Below are 24,580 nucleotides of genomic sequence, written 5' to 3' on the forward strand. Positions count from 1 at the left end.
CATGATGGGATTTGAGAACTTGTCATCCACTAAGTGTTTGGAATGGTGTGCCTATAAATAAAAGAGCACATGCTAGCTAGGTTGTTGTAACTTGTAGATCCAATAGTCTCAAGACTCGAAGACCTAAATCATTGTATAGCTTTTACATTTGTCTATGCAAGGCCAAAAAAAAGCAAAAACTACCCCAGAAATATCCCCGCTGCGTTGAAGGTTGTCAATTGCCTGCCAGCCTAATAAGCAAAATCCTCTGAAAGGCATGGAGGAGTGCACAAGAGGAGATCTATGCCTATATTGGTATTCCAAATGTGAAAAAAAGATGGTGCGTGCGGCAAAGTGACGTCTTTCTTTGGGTGCTCTTTGGTCAAGTACTGCCCCTGTGCCCATGTCTGTCCATCCACTACTGTTTGTGGATGAAACTTGTTGGTATTCCTGGAAAACCTACAGTACGGTAGCATATTTAAAGTTTTATAATATAGTTATCTTGGTGCAAAGTTTAAAAATGGTCTTAATGCCATTTTCACACACCAAGTGTAAGGGATATGGCATTTTAACAGGCTATATGTGGCTTTAACCTATTTGTCTACAAAAGCATTGTTGCTTTAAGGTTAGATCCTACTGTGTGAGTTTTCACTTGTAAGCTGTTATATATAATAATTACAGTCATTTATTCTAGTCTTCATGTAGATTGCCTTTCCTTCTGCACATGTATTATCGCCCCTGTAACAACACTGCCATATGTTTCTACCTATTTAATATATTGCTGTATACGCATTTATATAACCACTCAACCTTCTTTCTTCTGCAGGTTGCTTCCTCCTCTCGTCCAGTGTATACTGCGATGCCCTTAAGCCATGATGTCGCCAAATGGGAATCTCTGATGAAACTCAAAGAAGGCTTACTGAGGCAAAAAGAGTTTGTAATCGACAGGTAGGTTTTGGCAGGAAGGAAGCTGTAATTTTGCCTTGATTTCTATTTCTTTGTTTTGATGGATTTGAGAGAGACACTGCAGCCTTCGTGTTCACATTCATCCCCTTTACAAAAACATATGCATTTGCCCCTTTTTCCTGTCCCACCTATTTGCCAATGACGTGTACTGCCAGTCGGCTCAATGTATGTTAAGCAGGATTGCAAAAAAGGCTAATTTATCACTAATAATTATGTTTTAGGTATTTCTATGATTTTAAAGTAAGTCTCTGAACAAAATGATGTTTAATTTGCAAGGGTTCATCAAATATGGATAAAGTGGAATCAGGTTTACCAGGTATTAATTTCCAAGAGCTGATGTCCCTGGCTTCTAGCCCTAAAAAGCAAATGTTGAAGGCATCTCTCACACCCTTGACATCAAACAATATAAAAGCCACAGTGCATTAATATCTGACCATGTACATGCTTTATATTAGCATATTGTCATTACTGTGCGGGAATCTTTCATACTATTTATTTTACAACCGCTGCAGATGCTGATCAGTATTTATCAGTATTTGCTGATGTGAAGCCTTACAATAAGGTAGCTCTGTGACTATTGTTGAACTCCCAAGTCCTTCAGCTGGAGTACAGGTTGAATGACTGTCTTTGGAAATGTGGGACTGGTGGAATAGAAGAATGTTGACACCCAAAAAACTTCTCCTTGATGTGACCATTTTGGGGAGGGTTGAGGCATATGTGATCCTGCATGCTCTGGTACCATGCCTTAGACTCTTTGTCCAGCATTTTCCACTTCCAATAAAATGGTACGGGAGTCAGAGTATCTGCTGCTGCTTTTAAAAAGGGTATATGTCTCATTGAAGGCACCTATGGTATAGCTCACCTTTTCCTACTACATAGGCAAAAGTAAAGTTTTTAAAATAAATAATAAACAGAAGAACCAGTGTCAGACTGTCGGGATTCCTATTAAGTCCAAACTTTTTTTTTGGTAACTTTTTTGAATGAAGTTGTGCATGTACTAGTCCTAAAACCCAACAGTACTTTTCAGACCTGTTATGAATTTTTGGCAGTCTCCACCAGCATCAACCTCAAATTATCCATATGAATAGGGAAAACTATTTTTTTTTTTTAAGAGAACATATTTAGGCTTTATTCCACATATCGGTATTTTATATCTACTATTACTTTAATCATTTATTTATAAATCCACAACGTTGGCGTTGTGATTTTTTTGGTGCATATAGGTAACTCCTGATGACAGTGATAATTAATGTGCTAAGGAAGATTTGTGAAATATCTCAGATAAGGTAACCTAAGTCGCATTCTATCAAGTCTCAAGTGAAGTGCCATTCTTCCTATTTCCTCAAGCTCTGACCTCCTTGTGATGACAGGACCTCACAGTCTGTTAATTCATTGCGTTGCCAGGGAACATTTGTGTAGCTATGTACCACAAGAATTGTTTACATGCAACAATGCACAGCATTTCTTGGGTATTAACAGTAGCACACCTGGCTTTACCTTTCAGAGACAACTAAGTGTCGCACCAGGTCTGCTGAATTTAGAAATGTTGTTTGTATTGTCAAATAGGCATGACATTCAGGGCTATAAATAGGATTAATATTTTAGAGCTTCTTGATCCAAGGAGAAATCCGATTGCCTTTTGGAGTCAAGAAGGAATTTTTCCCCTGATGGCAGAATTCAAGGTAGCTTAATTAGGGTTTGTTTGCCTTCTTTTGGATCAAGAGTAAGAAGGTTAGGTAGAAGGGTTGAACTTTGATGGACTTAGGTCTTTTTTCAAACGTATGTACTGTGTAACTATGTAAATGAACATGTGATGGAATCATAAAAAGCTTTTTAAAATGTTTTTATATGAATGAACAGAACTAATAAAAAGACAGATATTCTAAGGTTTATTTTCCTCATATTGGAGAGTGCACCTAATGTCATGTGTAAGTGTAACATCACCTGTAACCAGAACTAAGCAAATCCACCAGTGACCTTGATTTCTAAAACAACACGTGTAATAGTCTTGTAGGCCCCACTGACGGTATCTGAGACCTAAGGGAAACCATATCTGATTAGCAGTGTGAAAAAAGTATTAGGTATTTGTAAAAGGGTTAAAGGTTTTAGCAAGACATTCACAAAAGACAAGAAATGTAGATTTTGATAGACTGTTAAACTGAAGGTGGAACATCGTAAAAGAGGCAACCGGAAGGTGGCTAGCTGAGTAGCCATGAGTGAAAGAGATAATTAGCGTGGTGAGGAGAGATATATTTGAGATCATCTGTGTACAATTGGTACCAAAACCCAAATGAGTTTAGTTATCCAACTCAGATCTAAAAAAAAGACTAAATTAATAGAACTGTATAGATTTTTAAAGCAGACTCAGGAACTACGTAGACTGTATGTACCTTCATTTCCTGCACTCAAGCTGTGAAACTTCAGCTGGCTAGACTTTAGGAAGCAGACTTGACAGTGTACTTAATGGACTAACTGCTTCTGAATTAGATAATTGTTAGCTGTTCGGTAACCCTAAAAGATTTTTGTCACATGTTTGCTACATGTACACACTGAGAAATCAGACATGTTCTCTTCCAGCTAATCTAGAACAATTGGTAAGTGCTATGGATCAGGAGGTTGCCTAGTGGATATTTGTGGAAACATTGCACACTTGCTAATTGTGCCAAATATCTAGACATGTGATCTAAACCCCTTGTAAATAACACTTGTCTCAGGAGAGATCTAGGCACTGAATCCCTCCCAGGCCAGACTGTATTCACTGCTTTTTAAGGAGCGATAACAGTAATGGATTTTTCTTAATAGCTGAAATGTTAGCTTTCAGGAAGCAGATGCAACGTGATACGTTTCCCCTCTCTGCATGTTTTATAATCGTCCTCAATCTATCGATTGCGTTCTTTAGTTAGCCATTTCCAGAAAATGTTATACACAGTAACCCACAAGGAATGTTTGCATTAATATTTGTTTTTGGGGTCCATCACACCATCGAGGCTCAATAATGGCTGCTTACTATATTTTCTATTACTTCCAGGTGTGTTTTGTCTTGTTTGTATTGGTCACTCCATTGTTCTTGTGCTGTCTCACCCCCTTCCTTTCTCTCCTTCTGCGTCTCCTCCACCTTTTCTTCCTTTCAGCCTTGTTTTCTTCCTTTCCCCAGCCCCTTTGCCCTCTTCTTCCTTGAGTCTCTTTGCAACTTCTTCCTATTCCAATCAGCCTTTTAGCCCACTCATACTCCAGCTGTTTGTTTTCTTACTCTCCCCCCCTTTCTTTTATGCAGACACCTCTCCCCCTACCCCCCCAGTAAAAATAAATCATCATGAAATGGGATCTCTGGGTGCTTTGAGTGTAGTAAGGCATCATGTCTAGTGTAATAGAAACCTTTGCCATCAACCTCCTGGCATTTAACAGGGACAAGCTCCCGAAGAATGGTTCCTCTAAATCTCCATATTAATGTCTCCATATTAATGCTTTACCCTAGCGAGCTACACCAGTGATTCTCCACTGGCTGCTGTGCGCTGCGTTTTTGATTAACAAACTGAAGATGATGGTGAGACACAGGTTGCCATCTTTAATCCTTCAATTAATAGTTCTTAAATAATAAACTAATTCAGTCTGTCTAATGTCAGTGTAATTATTTAGTGTGGCTTAAAATGGTGCAGCTTTATAGGAGCTTTAAATGTATTTTGTTTGTGCTTTCTGTAGCAGTGAACCCTTATTACTTATCAGTGCTGATCATTTTGAAGTGCTTTGTATTTTCATAACAAAACTACAATAAACACTACTACCACAATAACCCTTCTAGATTGTAAACTCTTTTGAGCAGGACCCTCCTTGCCTTTTGTTTCCATAGGTCCTAATTGTTTTGAGATGTTCTGCTTGTTGTATCCTGTTTACACATTGTACAGCACTGTGGGATATGTGGAATAATAATCCTTATATTGCTGGAATATATTATATAAAACCATATATATATTCCAGTCTAGTAAACGTTTAATTGGTCTCAACATTTTCTATGGTCAGTGTTGTTCCAAAGCACCCAAACATATATTTTAAGGTTCGCTGTGCAAAAATGTCACAGACCATTTATATGTATTTCATTGGGGCATGTGCATTTCAAATATCTTCTTATCAGACATGACCTATGTAGTCTGGAGGCAGCATTTCTTGGGTATTAGCGGTAGCACACTTGGCTTTACTGCAGAGTGTTGCACCGAATATTGCATCATTCAAGTAAAATATTACATCAAACACAAGGGTGTTTCTGTGGCACCCAGTCACTCTCAAACTCAATTTTGCTTATTGTTATATCACATTGCGGGGTTCTGAAGGTCATCTACTAGTGTTCTAATGTTGTTTTTATATTTATTTATATATATATATATATATATATATATATATATAATTATTAGGGCTGCAACTAACGATTATTTTAATAATCGATTAGTTGGCCGATTATTTTTTCGATTAATCGATTAATCGGATAAAAAAAAACAATATGCAAATTTTTCGTTTATTTAAAAGAATTTAATGAACTGGATGTTAAAAAACAACTTAAAATTTACATTAACATTCTTATTTTGTTATGATGTAATAAAAAACAATATTTTCAAAGTACAAGAACCCAAACACAATATTTATGAAACAAAATAACCCCAAACATTCTGAAAAGAGGTGGACTATTACTGTTCAAGAAACTTTGCCCCAGCACTTTGCACCCAGCACTTTGCACCCAGCACTTTGCACCCAGCACTTTGCACCCAGCCCTGGCACTTTGCACCCAGCACTTTGCACCCAGCACTTTGCCCCAGCCCTGGCACTTTGCATCCAGCACTTTGCACCCAGCATTCAGCACTTTGCACCAGCACTTTGCACTTTGCACCCAGCCCTGGCACTTTGCACCCAGCACTTTGCACCCAGCCCTGGCACTTTGCACCCAGCCCTGGCACTTTGCACCCAGCACTGGCACTTTGCACCCAGCACTTTGCACTGTGCCCCTGCACCCAGTCTCTAACTCTGCCCTGCACCCAGCCCTGCCCCCACATTCTGCCCTGCCCCCACACTCACACTCTGCCCTGCACCCACTCTGCCCTGCACCCACACTCACACCCTGCCCTGCATCCCCACCCCCACTCTGCCCTGCACCCAGTCTCCCACTCTGCTCTGCACCCACACTCACACCCTGCATCCCCACCCCCACTCTGCCCTGCACCCAGTCTCCTGCCCTGCACCCCCCACCCCCACTCTGCCCTGCACCCCCACCCCCACTCTGCCCTGCACCCCCACCCCCACTCTGCCCTGCACCCACACTCACGAACCGCTCTGTGCGAATGGAGCCACTCGCACAGAGCGAATCGCTCTGTGCGAATGGAGCCACTCGCACAGAGCGAACCGCTCTGTGCGAATGGAGCCACTCGCACAGAGCGAACCGCTCTGTGCGAATGGAGCCACTCGCACAGAGCGAACCGCTCTGTGCGAATGGAGCCACTCGCACAGAGCGAACCGCTCTGTGCGAATGGAGCCACTCGCACAGAGCGAACCGCTCTGTGCGAATGGAGCCACTCGCACAGAGCGAACCGCTCTGTGCGAGTGGAGCCACTCGCACAGAGCGAACCGCTCTGTGCGAGTGGAGCCACTCGCACAGAGCGAACCGCTCTGTGCGAGTGGCTCCATTCGCACAGAGCGATTCGCTCTGTGCGAGTGGCTCTGTGCGATCCGTGCACATAGACATGAAGAATACTTACCTCCGGAACGCGTCACATCCGTCACGTAGCTAAAAGAAGGCGGAGACTGCAGAGCGTGTAGCAGAAGCGGGGAACGCTCGCGGAGGTAAGTAAAAGGAGCCGAGTGCTCCAACAACGAATTGATCACTCGATTAATCGATAACGGAAATCGTTATCGATGATTTCCGTTATCGATTATTATCGATTTTATCGATTCGTTGTTTCAGCTCTAATAATTATGAAACAAAGCTTCTTATAGGCATAATTTCGAAATGTATTTTTTTTCTGTACATTATTACTACAGTGGATAAAAAGTCTACATACCCCTGTTAAAATATCAGGTTCTTGTCATGTTAAAGAATGAGACAAAGGTCCGAACTTTTTCCACCTTTAATGTGACCTATAACATGAACAATTTAATTGCAAAAAAAAAAAATCTTTGGGGGGGCAAAAAAAAACACAAAAAACTTTGAGGTTGAGGTATGGACCTTGACTGGGCCATTGTAACACCTTCATTATTTTCTTCTTCAGCCATACTGTACGTTTGCCGGTGTGCTTGGTATTATTGGCCTGTTTCTTGACTCTAATTTCGGCCAAGCTTTAGCTGTTGGCCAGGTGGGCTCACGGTTGACTCTTGAATGCTTTGGTTTAAGGAGAAGTTCATGGTCAACTCATGCTACCTGAGGCCTGTAGAGTGTTCATTTTTTCAATTTCCCTGAGCACTGCACAGTCTGACCTTGGGGTGAATTTGCCGGGATGTCCACTCCAGGAAGGATTAGCAATTGTCTTGAATGTTTTCCACTTTTGAATAATTTTTCTCACTGTAGAATGATGGACTTTAAATTGCCTTATAATGAATCAGAAGATATATGTGGTTTAATAAATGAATTTAGTAATTCTTAAATATCTAAAGGTAACAGGATCACCTTTAATAAACCCTTCCTTGAGGTCTCTGGGTGTTGCTCTGCGTCCAAACAATCAAGTAGAAAGAAGACCATATTTATATAAAGCATTTAGGCTATGATAAGCAGTAAACAATACAAAAAAACTTAATCTTGTCCAGCCTCAAGTTACTGCTGGTCACCACCAAAACCTTTTTTGTGCGGTCATGTTTTCTTTATCGGACAGAGCTGGTTAAGATATGGATTAACAGCTCGCAGCAGCTGCAGAACACAGAACAATGCTGTACTATATTTGTGTGTGCTTACTTTAGCAGAGAAATGCATTTGTTACAAAGCATTCCTTTGTTGGGGGCTTCAGTTTATCGGGATCAGAGGAAATAGCAGAACACATTGCTTGTTGGATATAATTTTTTTTTACTCCTAGGTCACTGATATTTATGACCTTGAATGGCTTTGTGTAACTTTTGTATTGTATTATAGTTACATTTTAGAAAGATAAACAGCCTAGACATTGTGATCAGTAGAGCCTTCTAAGGTTCTTTTCTTTTTAGATCACATTGTCTCCATCAACCCCGGTAGGGATAGAATTACTCGGTGTACATCAAGTTTTGGGGTTTCTGCAAGCATTTTATTTCAGAGGATTTTCTGTCTTCCAAATCTTTTTCCGTTCTTGATAGTGTTTTAGAGCATCTGTATTAAGATCTCTTCAGTCCTACTTTAATCCAGTTTGCCTGGACTCTACTGCATGCAAATTGGGATTCATTCAGCTACTTCTACAGAAAGCAAGGAGCGTTTGTCAGTACACTTCTTGCACATGCTCAGTAAACCCCTCTAGTAGCAGCCAATCACATGTATGCTATCAGAACACCTTAATAAAACTGAACTTTTAATAACATACACGCAGTTGATTGCCAGGACTTCCACTGGATTCAATGGGAGCACTATTATTATTATTTATTGTTTTATATAGCGCCATCAAATTCCGTAGCACTGTACAACGGGTACTGAGCATGTAGTGCATATCAGTGATGTATGTCTTATTTTCTAACTACAATGACTAAATAATACCTGCAGTAGAAATCAACATTGACCCTGCCATACATTAAAAAAATAAAAATACAGTGTTGGGGCCTAGACTGTCCCATTTACAATACAAATCACGCAAAGTGCACATTGTCAGGAATTTACAAAGGTCACTTACAAGGAAATGTGGGTTATCAAAGCCAGTGCCCATAAAACCAAACGCCATCAGAAATCTTTAGGCCTGTTATATTTTGTTTTCCATCCTGTAATCCCAATCTAATTTTTCATTTTTATTGTTCACTTTTTCCCCATATCCCCTTCGCTGCATTCCCCTAATAGTGAAATTGCTTGTCATTTCCTGATCACTGCTACCTTCATTGCATTTGAGTCTCACCAAAACCCCATGATTCTCTGCCTCTCTTTACCCTTCCACAAATTGATCCAGGTATTACTGTGGGCTAAAGTAACCCTACACTAACCCCAAAGTTATATTGTAAATCACATACTATCCAGTGCTATGGTGAAAGTTCTGTGTTGGACTGGTTTTGCATCTAAGTTTCTTCTAACCTCCCATGCCTTACACCTAATCAGACCTTGTTCATTAGTGCTTAGTTATCCATTTTTTTTTTTCAAACTAGGGTATTAATCTTGAATAACTCATGAATCGGCTTATTCGGTCATGTTGTACTACTGTAATACGTTTATGTGGTTTTGGCTGAATAATATGTCTAATTCTCAAATTACAATGTAATTCATCAAATTACATTGTCTTCTTAATTCATTGCCTTGTTTGAAAAGTATTGTAAACCACCCGATTGTAATATGTCAGCAGCATCTGATTTTAGAGCTGAATCCGGATGTTCTTCATGTCTGTTAAAGATGCTTGGGTACTAGGGCAAGCAGAGGGGTCTTGAGTCCTAGCAGCTTAGCTTTTACCATAGAATACTTTCTGAATTTTTCCCTGAAGATTAGTTGCATTATGTGCATACCCTCCTCCAGACAGCATGCTGTTCTTTCTGGTAGAGTGCCAGTGAGCTATTCTGCGATTCAGCCACCTTTGGCTTGTAAGATACCAGCTAGAGACCCCTGGTGTAGAGTGTTTGAAACACTCAGCAGGCCATGATTTTTGTTTGTACATGTTGGCACTTCAACAATTTGCTATGAACATTGGTGTTGAACAGGGCCACAACATTTCTGTAGTAAACATGAATTGTCTACTCTGTATCCTTCTACACATGTTGATTAATCGGCTTCCGACCATTCTGGTCGACCTGCCTGTGATCAAGCTAGGATATCCAATACTTCTGGCCACCTTGAGTTCAACACCCTTGTTTGTACATGGACCTGTATACTTTCCAGACACAAGATGGCAGCATGTTCCTTTAATATAAAGATGTTTTCCACTTCACCAGCGACCTTGTTCAGTTTAATACTAAATCATAACTTGCAGATCATTAACTCTTTAGGATAGGTTGTTTACATGTACACATTTACAGATCTTAAACATAAACATCGTAACAGATCTTAAAGATAAAGTCATGAGAGTTATGAATCGGCAGTAGTTCACAGTCCCTTATCCATGAATAATGAACGGTGATGTTGCATTATGTGATCCCCAGCACATGCGCTGCCGGCACTGCCCCAGCTTGATATGTAAGGGCCTGTTCAGGTGTCCTCATGTGAAGCTGGGTGGCAATCCTACCTAGGTGCCAGAAAACACTTTCTAGTCCCTATGGCAACCTGGGGTTTATGGAGCCCTTAAACACATCCATAATGCAACAATGCAATTTTGTTTTTTTAAATAGAACAGATAATGAATGTGATTTATAGTCTGTTTCTACAATGATGAAAGTTGAGATCAGGTCCAATATGGAGGCACGGTTTAAGTGAGAATTGCTGTAGGCTTAGCTGGATTAAAATGCAAACTCTCTGTATAGCATCAGAAGTTAACATACTAATTTCATGGTGTTCGAAGGGTCATAGGAGCGAGCGCCTTTTTTGCAAGCGATTGCTCCTCTGTTACCTGGTACTGAGAATGTTAGATGTGTGTTGCCTTTCCTCCATAAAGTGAAGATCTCCCCTAAGTAATATATACTACACTCACATTTCTTGCAGGCAGAAGCAGCAGATCTGTCACCTTCAGCATGCAGTCAGAGGCAATGAGCTGCGCTCTCAGCAGACAATTGGGAACTCTGAGACTAATGGGGAAGATGGCTGCTTACATGGTCTGAAGGTAACTACCACAGAAGGTTTGCGTGTATCACTTACGTTCTTAAAAGTGATTCAAATATACTGTACTATATTGGTAAGGTAGGAGGACAGGTCTGCTTGAGCAAGATGGGGGTCTGATATTAATTTTAATTAGCAAAACATGTTGATAAATAATTTCATTAATTTAAAACACTTTTTATATATATTGTAAGGTTCCACTGCAACAATAATGCCCGTATTCAACAGTTTCGTTTTGCCTCCTGTCACTTTAATGCACTCGGTTTAATATGCCATCACATAATCTTGCAGATGGAATCCACGAACAAGTAGCTGTTGTATAAATAGTCTACTAGGTGTATAAGAGAGATCCCAGCTGCTCAACTTTTCGCAAAACATAGACCGTGTCAGTCTGTCACCACCACATTGTTTATGGTATGAGTGGTAAAGATCTTTTTTTTTTTTTATCCTGAGTACTGTTTGTTCTACATTTAAACCGAAGCAGATTTGCAAGAAAATGTATGGATCAAGGATTTGTGTGCTGCTCATTTGTGGAACCACAAGCTAACGTCTTATTCGTAGTAGTTGCTTCATACACAACTTTAAGAGGTACACGTATTCCCCTGAATATCAAGCAGCACTTAGTTTAGAAGGAAAGTTGGGTAGGTGTTCACTGTGTGAAACGTTACCTAAACATATGCTGTGAAAGCCTTAAACATTTGTAATCCACTTTTTAAAGGGTCCACCATGTGAAGCCAAAACTCTGCAGAAAATATCTCAAGGCAGAACGCAGACTCTTCTTCGAAACAGGGAAGAACTTGAGCATAAGCTGGCATCTGCTGAAATAGAGCTTGCGCAGTTCAATGAAGTCCTGAAGCAGAGCACAGGCAAATCCAATGAAGACATAAAAAAGCTGGAGGAAAAGGTATGCAAATCGTAGCTCTTTTTGGGTTTTGGAAGATGTCTCCTGATCCACTAAGGGTTTTCGGTAGCAGTGTCATTTTTAAAGCATTTCATAGGGTAGTTTAATTTGTCTGCTTTGGATTTTGGTTTTCATATGCAGTACAGGTGTGAAAAAGGGTTTTAAGGTAAGCATGCTTATAAAAATGTTAATTGTTTTTTTTATCACTTAACAAAATGCAAAGTATGTGAACAGAAAAATCCAAATCAAATCAATATTTGGCGCGGCCACCCTGCCTTCAAAACAGCATCAATTCTTCTAGGTACACTTGCACAAAGTCAGGGATTTTGTAGGCTTATAGTTAGGTGTATGATTAAACAGTTGAAGCAATCAGTTGCTAATGGTCTTCAATTCAATATGTAGGTTGAAACACAAACATTAAGTGAAACAAACAGCTGTGTAGGAGGAACAAAGCTGTGTGATGAGCAGCCAAGCAAACAAGCTAAGGTTGCTGAAGACAGTTTAATGTCAAAAGTCATACATGGCAAGGCTGAGCACAGTATCAAGACACAAGGTAGTTATACTGCACCAGCAAGATCTCTCCCGGGATGCAATTTCAAGGCAGACTGTGGTTTCCAGATGTCCAAACTCTTTCAAAGAAGCACAGACACGAGCAATGTTAAGGGTCATATTCATATTCAGCCAATGAAACTTAATGCAGCAAACGAAAGACATGTCATGCTTACTTCCCTTCTCACTTTGGAAAAGTCACATGGAAAACTTGCAGCCAAAAAGCCATACCTCCGACATAGAAACATGGCCAAGTGAATCAAATATTCACAAAGACACAGGAACTGGGGTGCAGTTGTAGCATGACAACAACCCCAAACATACAGCCAAAGTCTTTAAGAACTACCTTTAGCATAAAGAAGAACAAGGAGTCCTGGAAGTGATGATATGGCCCCCATACAGCCCTAATCCCAATATCATCAAGTCTGTCTGTGATTACATGAAGAAAGAGAAGCAGCTGAGGCTGCCTAAATCCACAGAAGAACTGTGATGTTTGGAACAGCCTACCTGCCGAGTTCCTTAAAAATAACTGTGTGCAAGTGTACCTAGAATAAAACAAACCCAGTACCGGGCTGCTGCCATAAGAAAACAATTGCCAGCTCTGAATTGAGATCTTGATTAAAATAACGCTTGCTGTAGAGGTCTGAACATGCCGATGAATATGGCTGATTATTCCAAGAGAGGCAAAAATCACAAATAATAATAAAAAAATGAAAAATTAAATATAATTGCCAATTACATTATTGTATGTGTGCATTCTTTTGGTGAATCTTCAAGGAACAGTTATGTTGCCACTTTGATTGAACGTCACCATAATTACCCGTGTTAATATATTTTTAATCTTCTATGTCTAGATCAAAACTAGAGACAAGTATATCAGCAGCCTAAGAAAAAAATGTCAAAAAGAGAGCGAACAAAACCGGGAAAAGCAGAGGCGGGTGGAAACCTTAGAGAAATATGTGGCCGACCTCCCTACGCTTGACGATGTGCGTAAGCAGAGCGAAAGGGTAAGTATTGAAAGGAATTGCCACACACACAAAAAAACAAACATTGCTTTTATTTTGCAAATTTACTTTTTATTATTTGTATTTAATGTAGCTTAACGTGGCTTTTTCTAATAAATGTGCTATTGCTTTTTATTTAGTGCACTGATTAAATAATTATTTAAATTTATGTGTATAAAGCTGCAGGTTGTTGAGGAGGAAAACAAGCAGCTGAAGGAAAAAACCAGGAGCCTGGAAAAATTACTCAACGAGTCCAGGACGCAGTGCCGTGAAAAAGAGGCAGAGACGGAGTGTCAGAAACAGAGGGAGAAGGAGCTTGTCCTAACGGTGCAAAGGTATGGAGCAGGTCCTTCTGCCAGTCTCGGACCAACTCAAGGCTGGCTGTACCTGTGCTTTAACTAAGTTCCAGAGAATTGGAAAGCTGATGGTTATTGGGCAACTGATGAGTTGTGCGGCAATCCAATTTTTTTTTTTAGCAAATTAGTCTCTAATATGTCAGTCCCATGTGGTATTTTTCCAGTTCCAGACTTTAGTTAAAGGACTGAAAGATGTAGAAGAAGACTTAACGGAACATAAGATTTGACTCTTTTGATCATTTTCTTCACTACTGATGTCTCGCCAGGCCCATTTTATAGAAAGGGATATTGTTTAAGTTACTTAAGGAAACATTGGCTATATCTTTCCAGCTTGCAGCAAAAAGTGCAGAAGTGCTTAGAGGATGGAGTTCGACTTCCGATGCTGGACACAAAGCAGCTACAGATTGAGAATGAGCGCCTGAGAGAGCAGACGGAGCGGGCTAATAAGGTAAGCAAAACCTGTAGTCAAAACATCTTATGATTCTCCTCTAATCTGTAATATGTATCTGTAATAATCTGTTTATTATGCGGTTATTGCTTTTTATACTTGGCGTGTTATCAGTCATTGATTTCTATTTGCATTGTATTAAGGATTATAGTGTAGATAAACAATTATTACTTGCCTTTAAACTCAGCATTAAACAGAATGGATTTTTATATTTCACATCCTATACAACATTTCACATGCAGTGTACGTGGACAAATAACTGAGTACTGTAACTTGTTTACCCCTGTAGGTCATAGACAATCAACAAAATCAGATTGACAGTATGACGGCTGAAATCCAGGTACTGTGATGTCTCTTGAAAGTTAGCATCTCAGTGAATGCAGGATTCTGTCATTAGAGGCGGCTTCCTACGTATGAATGATTTCTGTTGGACCTTTAGTCTGCCCAATGCTTCATCTTTTATTCTTTCGTTTCTGTCTTTTTTTCTTGGTCTGTGATTATTCTGATTTATACCTTTAATATCTTTTAAGTACCAGCGTGTTCAGCATCGCTTAACAGATATGACACTTCTTATTTCCCACCTTGACGAAATCTGGGTTAAATTGGGCATCCGCTGAATTTTTTTCATAAATAATACTTAGGAACATTTGTTATTCTTTGTAACTATGCATTTTGCATGTAAAAGGGCTAAGGCTCTTTAAATATTTGATGTGAGATGTATTACTCTTTATTGCTGTGCATGTCTAATCCAGTGTTAATAACGGAATTTACTTGGATCTTAAAAAACGCATACTAGCCACCATGGTCTGATTAATAAAACAAGAAAGTGTTTTTTATATATATAAAATACACACACACACACACACTCTTTAAAAAAGGAGTAAACTTTCATTATTAAATCTGTTTACTTTACATATCTTTTCAAAGCACAGACTTAAGGAGACTTTGAACTTTCTCTTATGTATGCAAAGAATTTGTAAAGCCTCTTCAAGAGCAGTCAAAATTCTGCGCAATTAATCTGTGATTAATTCTGTAATCGTTTTCCTTGCACTAGTCCTTAAAAGAGAAGCTGACGCGAGAACGATCGGCAGCCCTAGAGCTTGAGAGGGCTGCGGCAGAGGGAGTGGAATGCGGTCAACAACTTGATAAGCTCTGTCTTGAAGTGAGTAAATCTAGCAATAGCAGAAATCTAATTGAACTGGTACCCTCTGGCCACTGCATAAGAAATACAGGTTGTTTAAGGTTTCTACAGGACAACTGGCAAGCCTCTGAGCCCCTTGACAGATGGTCAAAATTTCACAGTTTCTTTATGTTTTGCCCCCTTTTTTATTTTTTTTGTAAATGCCCTCTGAAATATACATAGGCCAGCTCACTGACTGGAAGTGCATCTAGAAGAGGACATATAGCCCACATGCACTAATTTGTCTGTAAAAAAAACAAAAAAAACACACACACACACAAAGAAAACAACCTCTTTGGTTCACGTATTATTCTTGGAAGCTTCTTTATGAAGCCTAAATAGAGCATAATAGAGACAGATGTGACTAAGTACTAAACTGTCAACAATATGCACTAATCCGTTTCATGGATGCTGTGCTTATATCTGAATCGATAGCCACCAGCTAGTTTTCTCAGGATCTAAGATGAGCAAACCAATAGCTGTGCATTAGTTTGTTGTTCTTTACCGAAACCGTAATTTCCAGAATGTTTTTAAAAAAATATTATATTATAAATATAAATTAGATGGTCATGTTTGTCTGCTTAATCATTAGAGTCCCTAATGTACCTAAAACACCCCAAAATATAGCTGAGAACAAGCCATGTTCTTACTGCATTCCCCCCAACATTTCAAGACACCCTTGCTGGTGGTATGGCCAGTGGCAGAGATGAGGGGGCTTGTGTGAGGCCTTTCCAGAAGCTCTGCTTCAGAGTATCACAAGGTGGCCGCGTTAGAGCTACGCTGGAGGTCTGAGCCTCATGAATGATGAAAATGGGACTGTTGGGAGATACAAATGTGTATCCTTGTAATACAACTGGGTAATATCTGAATCCAGGACCATTGCTTGTCCTTGAGGAGTGGCTCATCAGTTAGATGTCATTTTTGTGCTTAACAGCTCTACTTGCATTATGTGTGGGGAGATCTATTTGATGTAGGGTTGTTCAGTTTACAGAACAGGCATAGCCTATTTCATGTTTCATGTATCCCTTTCACCTTTGCAGTATAATCATCACATTTTAAGTTTTTACACACCATAAATACTATTTTCAAGTTGATGAATTTAGTGTTTTATAACCAAAACTCAGTGGCAGTGAAAAAAAAAAAGTAGTATGATAACTTCCAAATGAAAACACAGCCCCCCTTCCAATTATAGTCACAGGCTTTATTCCCCATAACACATGGTTAAAGGAAAACTCCAGCCATATGCACTTTAATGCATAGTGTCCCTTTTGCAAATGCATGGAAGGTGTCCTCATGATTCTGCAGAATAACTAGCCGACAGTATCTACTGCCTGCCAAACTGTACGCGTAGAATACCCACCACCAGCTCCAGCCCTGGCTTGGGCAAGAATTCCATGTGACCCCATGTGTACTTTCGTGCCACTGATGGGCTGCATCAAGCAACCAGAGGTGGTGCAAGAACAGGACCATAAAGTGGAGGAGCCCCGCAACCTCTTTTACCTTTTCTATATAGGCATATTATAATACTTTAATATTTTAATATGTATTACTATGTATTTTTCATCGATTGACCTGTGTGGCACACTAGACTGTCCTTTTGAAATGCTAGTCTGTCCCAGGCTTCTCTCTCTGTAGTCTCCTTTGACAGCATCAGTAGAATTGGTTTGCAGCAATAAAGATTTAATTCTAGTTGCTGCCAATGTACTGGCCTCCCACTCAGAAATGCCTTTCAGTTACATGATTTCTTTAAATTATTATTCTTTTTACGTGAGCTCCTAATTAGCCCAGTGAATGGCTGCGTGAAGTGCATTTCACTACTACAGGCAGGCAGTTAGATTTAAATGGCCAGACAATAGCAAACAAAATATACTCCGCTGATTGTTGGCCTTCTTACTATTATTATTATCTTTTATTTATATAGCACCAACAATTTACGCAGCGCTTAATACAATACATATATTCAAGGGGTATGACAAGACGAGAATTGACAGACTGAGACAAACCGATACATTAGGTGGAGAGAGCACTGCTCGCAAGCTTACAATCTTGAGTACTACTCATCTGTTTGTTAATGACTGCAAGTTAATAACTTCAAATTACTTTTTGCCAGTCTCATGTTTGTTAGATGATGGATTGCAAAATGCTCACTATATTGGATCTTAAGAAGCTGGAGGAAAGACAGTAGATATTTCTTTAGTTTTGATGATAAAATGACAGGGCTATGATAATCTGAGATACTGCCACATGTATTTTATACTTCTTTCCAGCTGACTCTGTGTATGTCAGAGTTGTATTCACTAAGCCACTAAGGTATGAACAACTCACAATACATTCTGAAGGTCCAACCTTTGCACTTACCCCAATTTTTTGAAAGTCACCTTATTGGTATAACTACACATCTTGCAGGGCCAGCGTGGTCTTTATTATGAATAACCCCATTGATACTGGCCTTTTATAATTCACAGAAGTCAAAGAGTAGTAAAGATAATTATCTGTCCCAAATGGTACAGGACCCAACCAGAGGGGGCGCTCTACTGGACTTAATATTAACCAACAGACCTGACAGAGTAACTAATGTGCAGGTCAGAGGGCACCTAGGAAATAGTGATCACAATATAATACATTATAACTTGTCGTTCAATAAGGGAACTCTTAGAGGAGCCACACGAACTATGAACTTTAGGAAGGCAAAGTTTGATCAACTAAGAGAAGCCCTTAACACTGTAAATTGGGAAAATGTCCTCAAAAACAAAAGCACAGATACTAAATGGGAGATTTTTCAAAATATCTTAAATTCTCACTGTGAAAAGTACATACCGTATGGGAATAAAAGTGTCAGGAGCAAGAGAAAACCAATGTGGATAAATAAAAATGTAAAGGTGGCAATAAATGGCAAAAAAAAGGCATTTAAGCTACTAAAACAGGAAGGCAGTGAGGAAGCACTAAGAAGCTATCGGGAAAAAAATAAAATATGTAAAAATCAGATAAAAGCAGCAAAAGTGGCGACAGAAAGACTCATTGCCAAAGAGAGTAAAACAAACCCCAAAATGTTCTTTAACTATATAAATAGTAAAAAGGTTAAAAATGAAAGCGTCGGCCCCTTAAAAAGTAATGAGGGAGAAGTTATAGACGGGGATCAGGAAAAAGCAAATCTATTAAATATATTCTTCTCTGCTGTATTCACAGAGGAAAATGAAATGCCAGGTAATATACAGCAGGATGAGATAAATGCCCCAGTACATGTCGCCTGTCTAACCCAGGAAGAAGTGCAGTGCCGCCTAAAAAAAAATCAAAATAGACAAATCACCAGGTCCAGATGGCATTCACCCCCGCGTTCTAAGGGAGTTAAGTAATGTAATAGACAGACCCCTATTTCTAATATTCAAGGACTCTATAGTGACCGGGTCTGTTCCCCAGGACTGGCGCATTGCAAATGTTGTGCCAATATTCAAAAAGGGGACAAAAAGTGACCCGGGGAATTATAGGCCTGTTAGTTTAACTTCTGTTGTATGTAAACTGTTTGAGGGTTTCCTAAGAGATGCTATTTTGGAGTATCTCAATGAAAATAAATGTATGACTCCATATCAGTATGGGTTTACAAGGGATCGGTCCTGTCAAACTAACCTGATCAGCTTTTATGAGGAGGTGAGCTCAAGACTGGATCGGGGAGAATCGCTGGATGTCGTATATCTTGATTTTTCCAAAGCATTTGATACGGTGCCACATAAAAGGCTGGTACATAAAATGAGAATGCTTGGGCTGGGGGAGAATGTGTGTATGTGGGTAAGTAACTGGCTCAGTGATAGGAAACAGAGGGTGGTTATTAATGGTACATACTCTGAGTGGGTGACTGTTACTAGTGGGGTACCACAGGGGTCAGTTTTGGGTCCTATTCTTTTTAATATATTTATTAATGACCTTGTAGAGGGATTGTATAGTAAAGTATCAATCTTTGCAGACGATACTAAGCTCTGTAGCGTGGTTAACACAATAGAGGACAGTGCACGATTACAAATGGATCTGCATAGGTTGGAGGCTTGGGCTGGGATGTGGCAGATGAGGTTCAACACGGATAAATGTAAGGTTATGCACATGGGGAAGAAAAATCCAGGCTGGGAATATGTATTAAATGGGAAAACACTGGGGACGACTGACATGGAAAAGGACTTAGGAGTCTTGGTTAACAGTAAATTTACCTGTAGCGACCAGTGTCGGGCAGCTGCTGCTAAGGCAAATAAAATCATGGGGTGCATCAAAAGGGGCATGGATGCCCATGACAAGGAAATAATTCTACCATTGTACAAGTCACTAGTCAGACCACACATGGAATACTGTGTACAGTACTGGGCACCAGTGTACAAGAAAGATATAGTGGAACTGGAGAGGGTTCAAAGACGGGCAACCAGAGTAATAAGGGGAATGGAAGGACTGCAGTACCTAGAAAGATTATCAGAATTAGGGTTATTTAGTTTGGAGAAAAGACGGCTTAGGGGGGACTTAATAACTATGTATAAATATATAAGGGGGCAGTACAGAGATCACTCCCAGGACCTATTTATACCCAGGACTGTATCTATAACAAGGGGACATCCTCTACGGCTGGAGGAAAGAAGGTTTCTACACCAGCACAGACGGGGGTTCTTTACAGTAAGAGCGGTGAGACTATGGAACTCTCTGCCAGAGGAAGTGGTAATGGTAAACTCAATAAAAGAGTTTAAAAGGAGCCTGGACGTGTTTCTTGAAAGCAATAATATTACAAGTTATGGATAGTAGATTAATAGGGACAGAACGTTGATCCAGGGATTTATTCTGATTGCCATATTTGGAGTCGGGAAGGAATTTTCCCCCTGGTATGGGGCAATTGGCATCTGCTTCATAAGGGTTTTTTGCCTTCCTCTGGATCAACACGGTAGGGACACAATATGTATATAGGTTGAACTTGATGGACTTTGGTCTTTTTTCAACCTTATGAACTATGTTACTATGTTACTATGAAGTGTTCAACAGTAGGCCCACCTTCATGAATATACCAGAACAAGTGATCTTCCCCACAGTTGCAAGTCAACAGTTATCCTTCTGTTTGTATGCTAGAAAAATGAGCATGGTCTGCAGCTACCAATATTAAATTAATGTATTAATATTATAAATATAAATTAGATGTTTGCTTTATACTTGGAGTCCCTCGTGTACCTAAAACACCCCAAAAAATAGCTGAGAACTAGCCATGTTCTTACTGTGTTTTACCACCCGCCTTATATATTTTGCAGCCCCCCCAACATTTCAGGACACCCTTGCTGGTGGTGTGGCCAGTGGCAGAGATGTGGGGTCAGTGGCAGGGAGGGGGCTGGAGTTGGGGCCTTACCAGAAGCTCTGATTCCATGATGCCTAGCAAGCCATAGCCTATATATTGTCTAAGCATCATGAGAATAGATGAGGCAATATCTGTTGTCTTACCTTTTTTTTCCAGGCAGCTGCTATTTTTGGTGTTGGTCTTGATGAACATGTGGATCAAATAGACAAAAACTATGCTTTTAAGTTAAGAAACATAGTAATAATCGTGTTAAAGCACCCCTTATCACTATTTGGTCCAATATTTCTGTCATAAACACTATGTGAACTATGTCATCAGCACCCCATCAAATTAACAAACCCGCATTCTAGACTAAAATTATAATACGTGTTAGCCTTCTCAACCCATCACTACTTGTGGTAGGCAATGTAGTTTCTCTTTTCTTCTAAGGGACACTTTCTTTTGTTACGATAATCTCTGGCTCAACTGCAATGCACAAAAAGAGCTGGAAAGATAAAGAAAATGTACTCTGACCCTCAAAGAAGCTTGGGAAAAAAAATACCGCATGCATGATGTAAATTACTTCTTCTATGAAACAGAAAATGACACTATACTACCTGAGGCTGTGTTAGAGCATAAATACGATTATTTATAATGCTGATGATCACATCCCTTTGAGCAGTAAGGTAGCACCGCTGTTTCTTAACTCACCTAATTGAATGTGACAGCTAGGGGTTTCAAGGTAGGACCTCTACTATATTAAGCAATCTTGGGTCACAAAGCCTGGAGCTTATTTTTATTTTCCTGCCAATGTTGCACAATGATAAACATTCAAAGTATCATCTTGACATATTTATTTTGTGAGCTGCCAGAGCAACTATTTAATTGCCGCCCGGACTGTAAATTGCTTATCCTTTTAATAAACTGCTTTTTTGGTCTTTTCAGAAAAGGTTGTTGTTATTACAATCTGGAGAATAGAGCGTTGGTTGATTTACATAAAAATTATGAATACATTTCACATATTTGCGGGGAATATTGTTTTGCATGTATTGCATTGTGCACTTTAATGGGTACATCTGTTACATTTCCCTAATTATCCCTCACAGAACCAGAAGCTGAAGGAGGAGAATTTGGCTATGAGAATGCAGATGGAAGAGTTACATCTGTCCCGACAGCCACTGTCTGAGAAGATTCCAGTAGCCGAGCAGCTGTTTGAGGAGATGTCTCACTGTCTATTTGACTTGAAGGCCCTCTGCAGTATACTAAATCAAAGAGTTCAGGGCAAGGAACCCAACCTCTCTCTGCTCCTCGGCATTGCATGTAAGTGGCTTTAATAATATGTTATTAGTAAAAGTTTTCTGTTACAGTTAATAAAGTTTTACCTACCCGGCTTATACTGCCATATACAAGGAAGAAAAACTCTAACCGTATTGATCACATCTTACAGGCTTCAGAAAAGTATTGATCGTGGTGGCTAATCATTAATTAGTTAATGGCCTCCTCGTGGTTTAAGTGATTATACTCATCCAATAGGAGTTCTGGGGGACACATTAATGTTGGCAATGTTAATGTAACCAGGTCCCTGGCTGTGGAGATCCTTGTTTTAGTCTTTTCCAAAGGTCAGATTGCTGTTCAGTGTTTTTCTGGCCACCTTATTAGATATCTCCAACAGTTAAAAAAAAAAAAGTCCAAATCGGGACCCTGTGTTGGCCCCAGGAGGGGATGTGGTTGGGATGGGACCACCCGCCCACCTTGTGTTGCTCACATATATTGGGGCTGCAGGAAAGATCTGTGAGCCTTGGATTATACAGCTCCCTGGGTCAGTCTCGTTAACTGGCCCATAATGCCCACTGCCCACAAAATCAGGACTGCAGGGCAGTGCCTTAAAGTCACATTTAAACAATGACACCTGGGAGGTATGTGATTAATTAACCCTGCCTGTTTTCCACAGCTGCTAACTGCTTCTCCGAAGAAAATGAAACCTGCCATAGCACAGAGAGCATTACTCAGAAACTTCTAGAAGCCCGCCAGTTACGGAAAGATATTGATGATCTGAGGACTACATTGTCAGACTGCTATGCTCAGGATATGGGAGACAACTGCATTACCCAGTAATGTGCGTGGACATCAGACCTTCCTAATAAATGCTGCTTTGTTCGTGTTCCTTGCATTTCTACTTGGGAGCCATATCTGAACCCGTTTTCTATGCACATCTGGAGAAGCAGAGATGGTACATTCTAAGACACCTGCTAATCTGGACACATCTCTCCAGTATGAAAAGAACAAGGAATAGTCCTGACGTCACATTTCATACAAACAAAACTACTGAATGTTTGCTTCTGCTGTGAATGTTGATGTTTCTCCATGAAATAATCTATGGTGTTCCACACAAAGGAGAACCACACGAAGATATAATGCCCTTACCAGCCAAATGTAAGGAACTAAAGTTCCGACCTACACTAGCCCTTCAACACAGGGTGTATCAAATGCCAACTCAGCTGCATTTTGAAGATTGCAAGACAAATAATTGGCACAATTAACCTTTTATGATGGGATTATTCACTAATTGCTGAATTTCGACCAGTATATAACTTGAAACTGGCAATTCAACCTGCCCCGTCCCCCAGTTGAATCTTCTTGACTACAGTAAGGACTCAACCCTTGGTGAACGTCCTTGAAGGTTCAAGACTGGCCCATCAGCCCTTAGTGAATTGACCTCAGAGTATGTATAGGATGAATAAGTATGTGTTCTATATATATGACCATATATAGTAACCAGCCAGTTTGTGTACTGACCGCTATATGCTAAAATATCAAATCGTATAGTACAAATACATAATCCACAGATCACTTTTCATTTTCTGATGAGTCGCCTTGGTTTTATTCAAGGGTGAGTTGTAGGTGAATTGAGGCGAGTTGTGTTTCACTACTCATTATGAAGAGTGAACCCTGGTAACTTTCTGCTGAAAGAAAATGTCAAGTTGGCCCTTTTCCCACTGGGCTTAGAACTAACTTGAAGTTTGTTCACCTTCATTTGAGGCTTCCAAACAATTGAACTTCCAGATGTCATCTCAGTGCGTAACCCCTTCCTTCTCGTAATGTATTACAAAGAAACATGATGCTAAAAGATAGGGCTGTAAATATTATTGTGCTGTTATTGATTTAAACCAGCAAAAATGCAATTGCCCTATTATTTTTAAAAATACATCATTCATCTGTGAAACACACTATTAATCGGTTACATTTTTCATCCTGCCATCACATTATGTCACTGCAAGCATTCAGTGAAAAAGAAACTGAAAAATAAGATATGAGTTCCTCGGCAGTTCTACCCAAGGCAATTCCAGTTGGTAGAGCAGAACGTGCTTTCTTAGGAAAACCTCCATTCAAGGCATATTAACGACTTTTCTTCTTGACCATTACACACTTAAGGAGATCATCATTCACAAGATGATGAAGATAAGATGGGAAAAATAGCAGCAAATTATGGGGGGGGGGGGAGATGTGTGATTTCCATGGGATGCCTTTGTATGATAAGTAGTTAGCTGTCCTTGACTGGATTGCACTTGCAGAATATAGCAATCGTCTCTTGCAGATTGGTTTGAACAGATTTACTTGTTAACAAATCAAGCCGAATCCTTTCAGATCATTGGTAGTCTCTTGGTGGCTCCCTTACTGTTTAACAACAAGTCCCACAATCCTCCAATCACTGTCTTGAACTTGGAGTGATTTTGCTTGCACTGAAATGTCTTCCATATAACAATATTACAGTATTATATAAAGTGACAAATACACAGTGAGGCATTGGAATACTGTGACATGCAATGATATTATTGTAATTTGTATTTGGTGGCGGGTATTCTAGAAGTACCTTAGTAGGCAAAGCCCATGTTTTTAAAGCCCTTGCTGACAATACATAAATTAAGTCATCCTTGATTATTTTAATACTCACTTGTCACTTGCTGTTTAGTAAAGTAAGTAGAATCCTTGTATCACCAGTGTACAGTTGAAAAATTTAAATGAAATATTTAATTTT

General features: G+C 39.7%; 1 protein-coding gene across 1 annotated transcript in view; it reads left to right on the top strand.

Annotated features, from left to right (window-relative positions):
* Positions 1-23,181, top strand: part of CEP85L (centrosomal protein 85 like) — a 48,285-nt gene extending 25,104 nt beyond the window's left edge. The window contains exons 2-11 of the mRNA XM_053458933.1: positions 806-927; positions 10,703-10,820; positions 11,535-11,720; positions 13,121-13,273; positions 13,451-13,605; positions 13,957-14,074; positions 14,364-14,414; positions 15,129-15,236; positions 21,651-21,864; positions 22,496-23,181. Of these exons, the coding sequence (XP_053314908.1) occupies positions 806-927; positions 10,703-10,820; positions 11,535-11,720; positions 13,121-13,273; positions 13,451-13,605; positions 13,957-14,074; positions 14,364-14,414; positions 15,129-15,236; positions 21,651-21,864; positions 22,496-22,659 (1,389 nt within the window). The 3' untranslated portion in view covers positions 22,660-23,181. The remainder of the gene's footprint in view (positions 1-805; positions 928-10,702; positions 10,821-11,534; positions 11,721-13,120; positions 13,274-13,450; positions 13,606-13,956; positions 14,075-14,363; positions 14,415-15,128; positions 15,237-21,650; positions 21,865-22,495) is intronic.
* The last annotated feature ends 1,399 nt before the right edge of the window (positions 23,182-24,580 follow it).

The sequence above is a fragment of the Spea bombifrons genome, chromosome 3, assembly GCF_027358695.1.
Source record: "Spea bombifrons isolate aSpeBom1 chromosome 3, aSpeBom1.2.pri, whole genome shotgun sequence".
Taxonomy (NCBI): Eukaryota; Metazoa; Chordata; class Amphibia; order Anura; family Pelobatidae; genus Spea; species Spea bombifrons.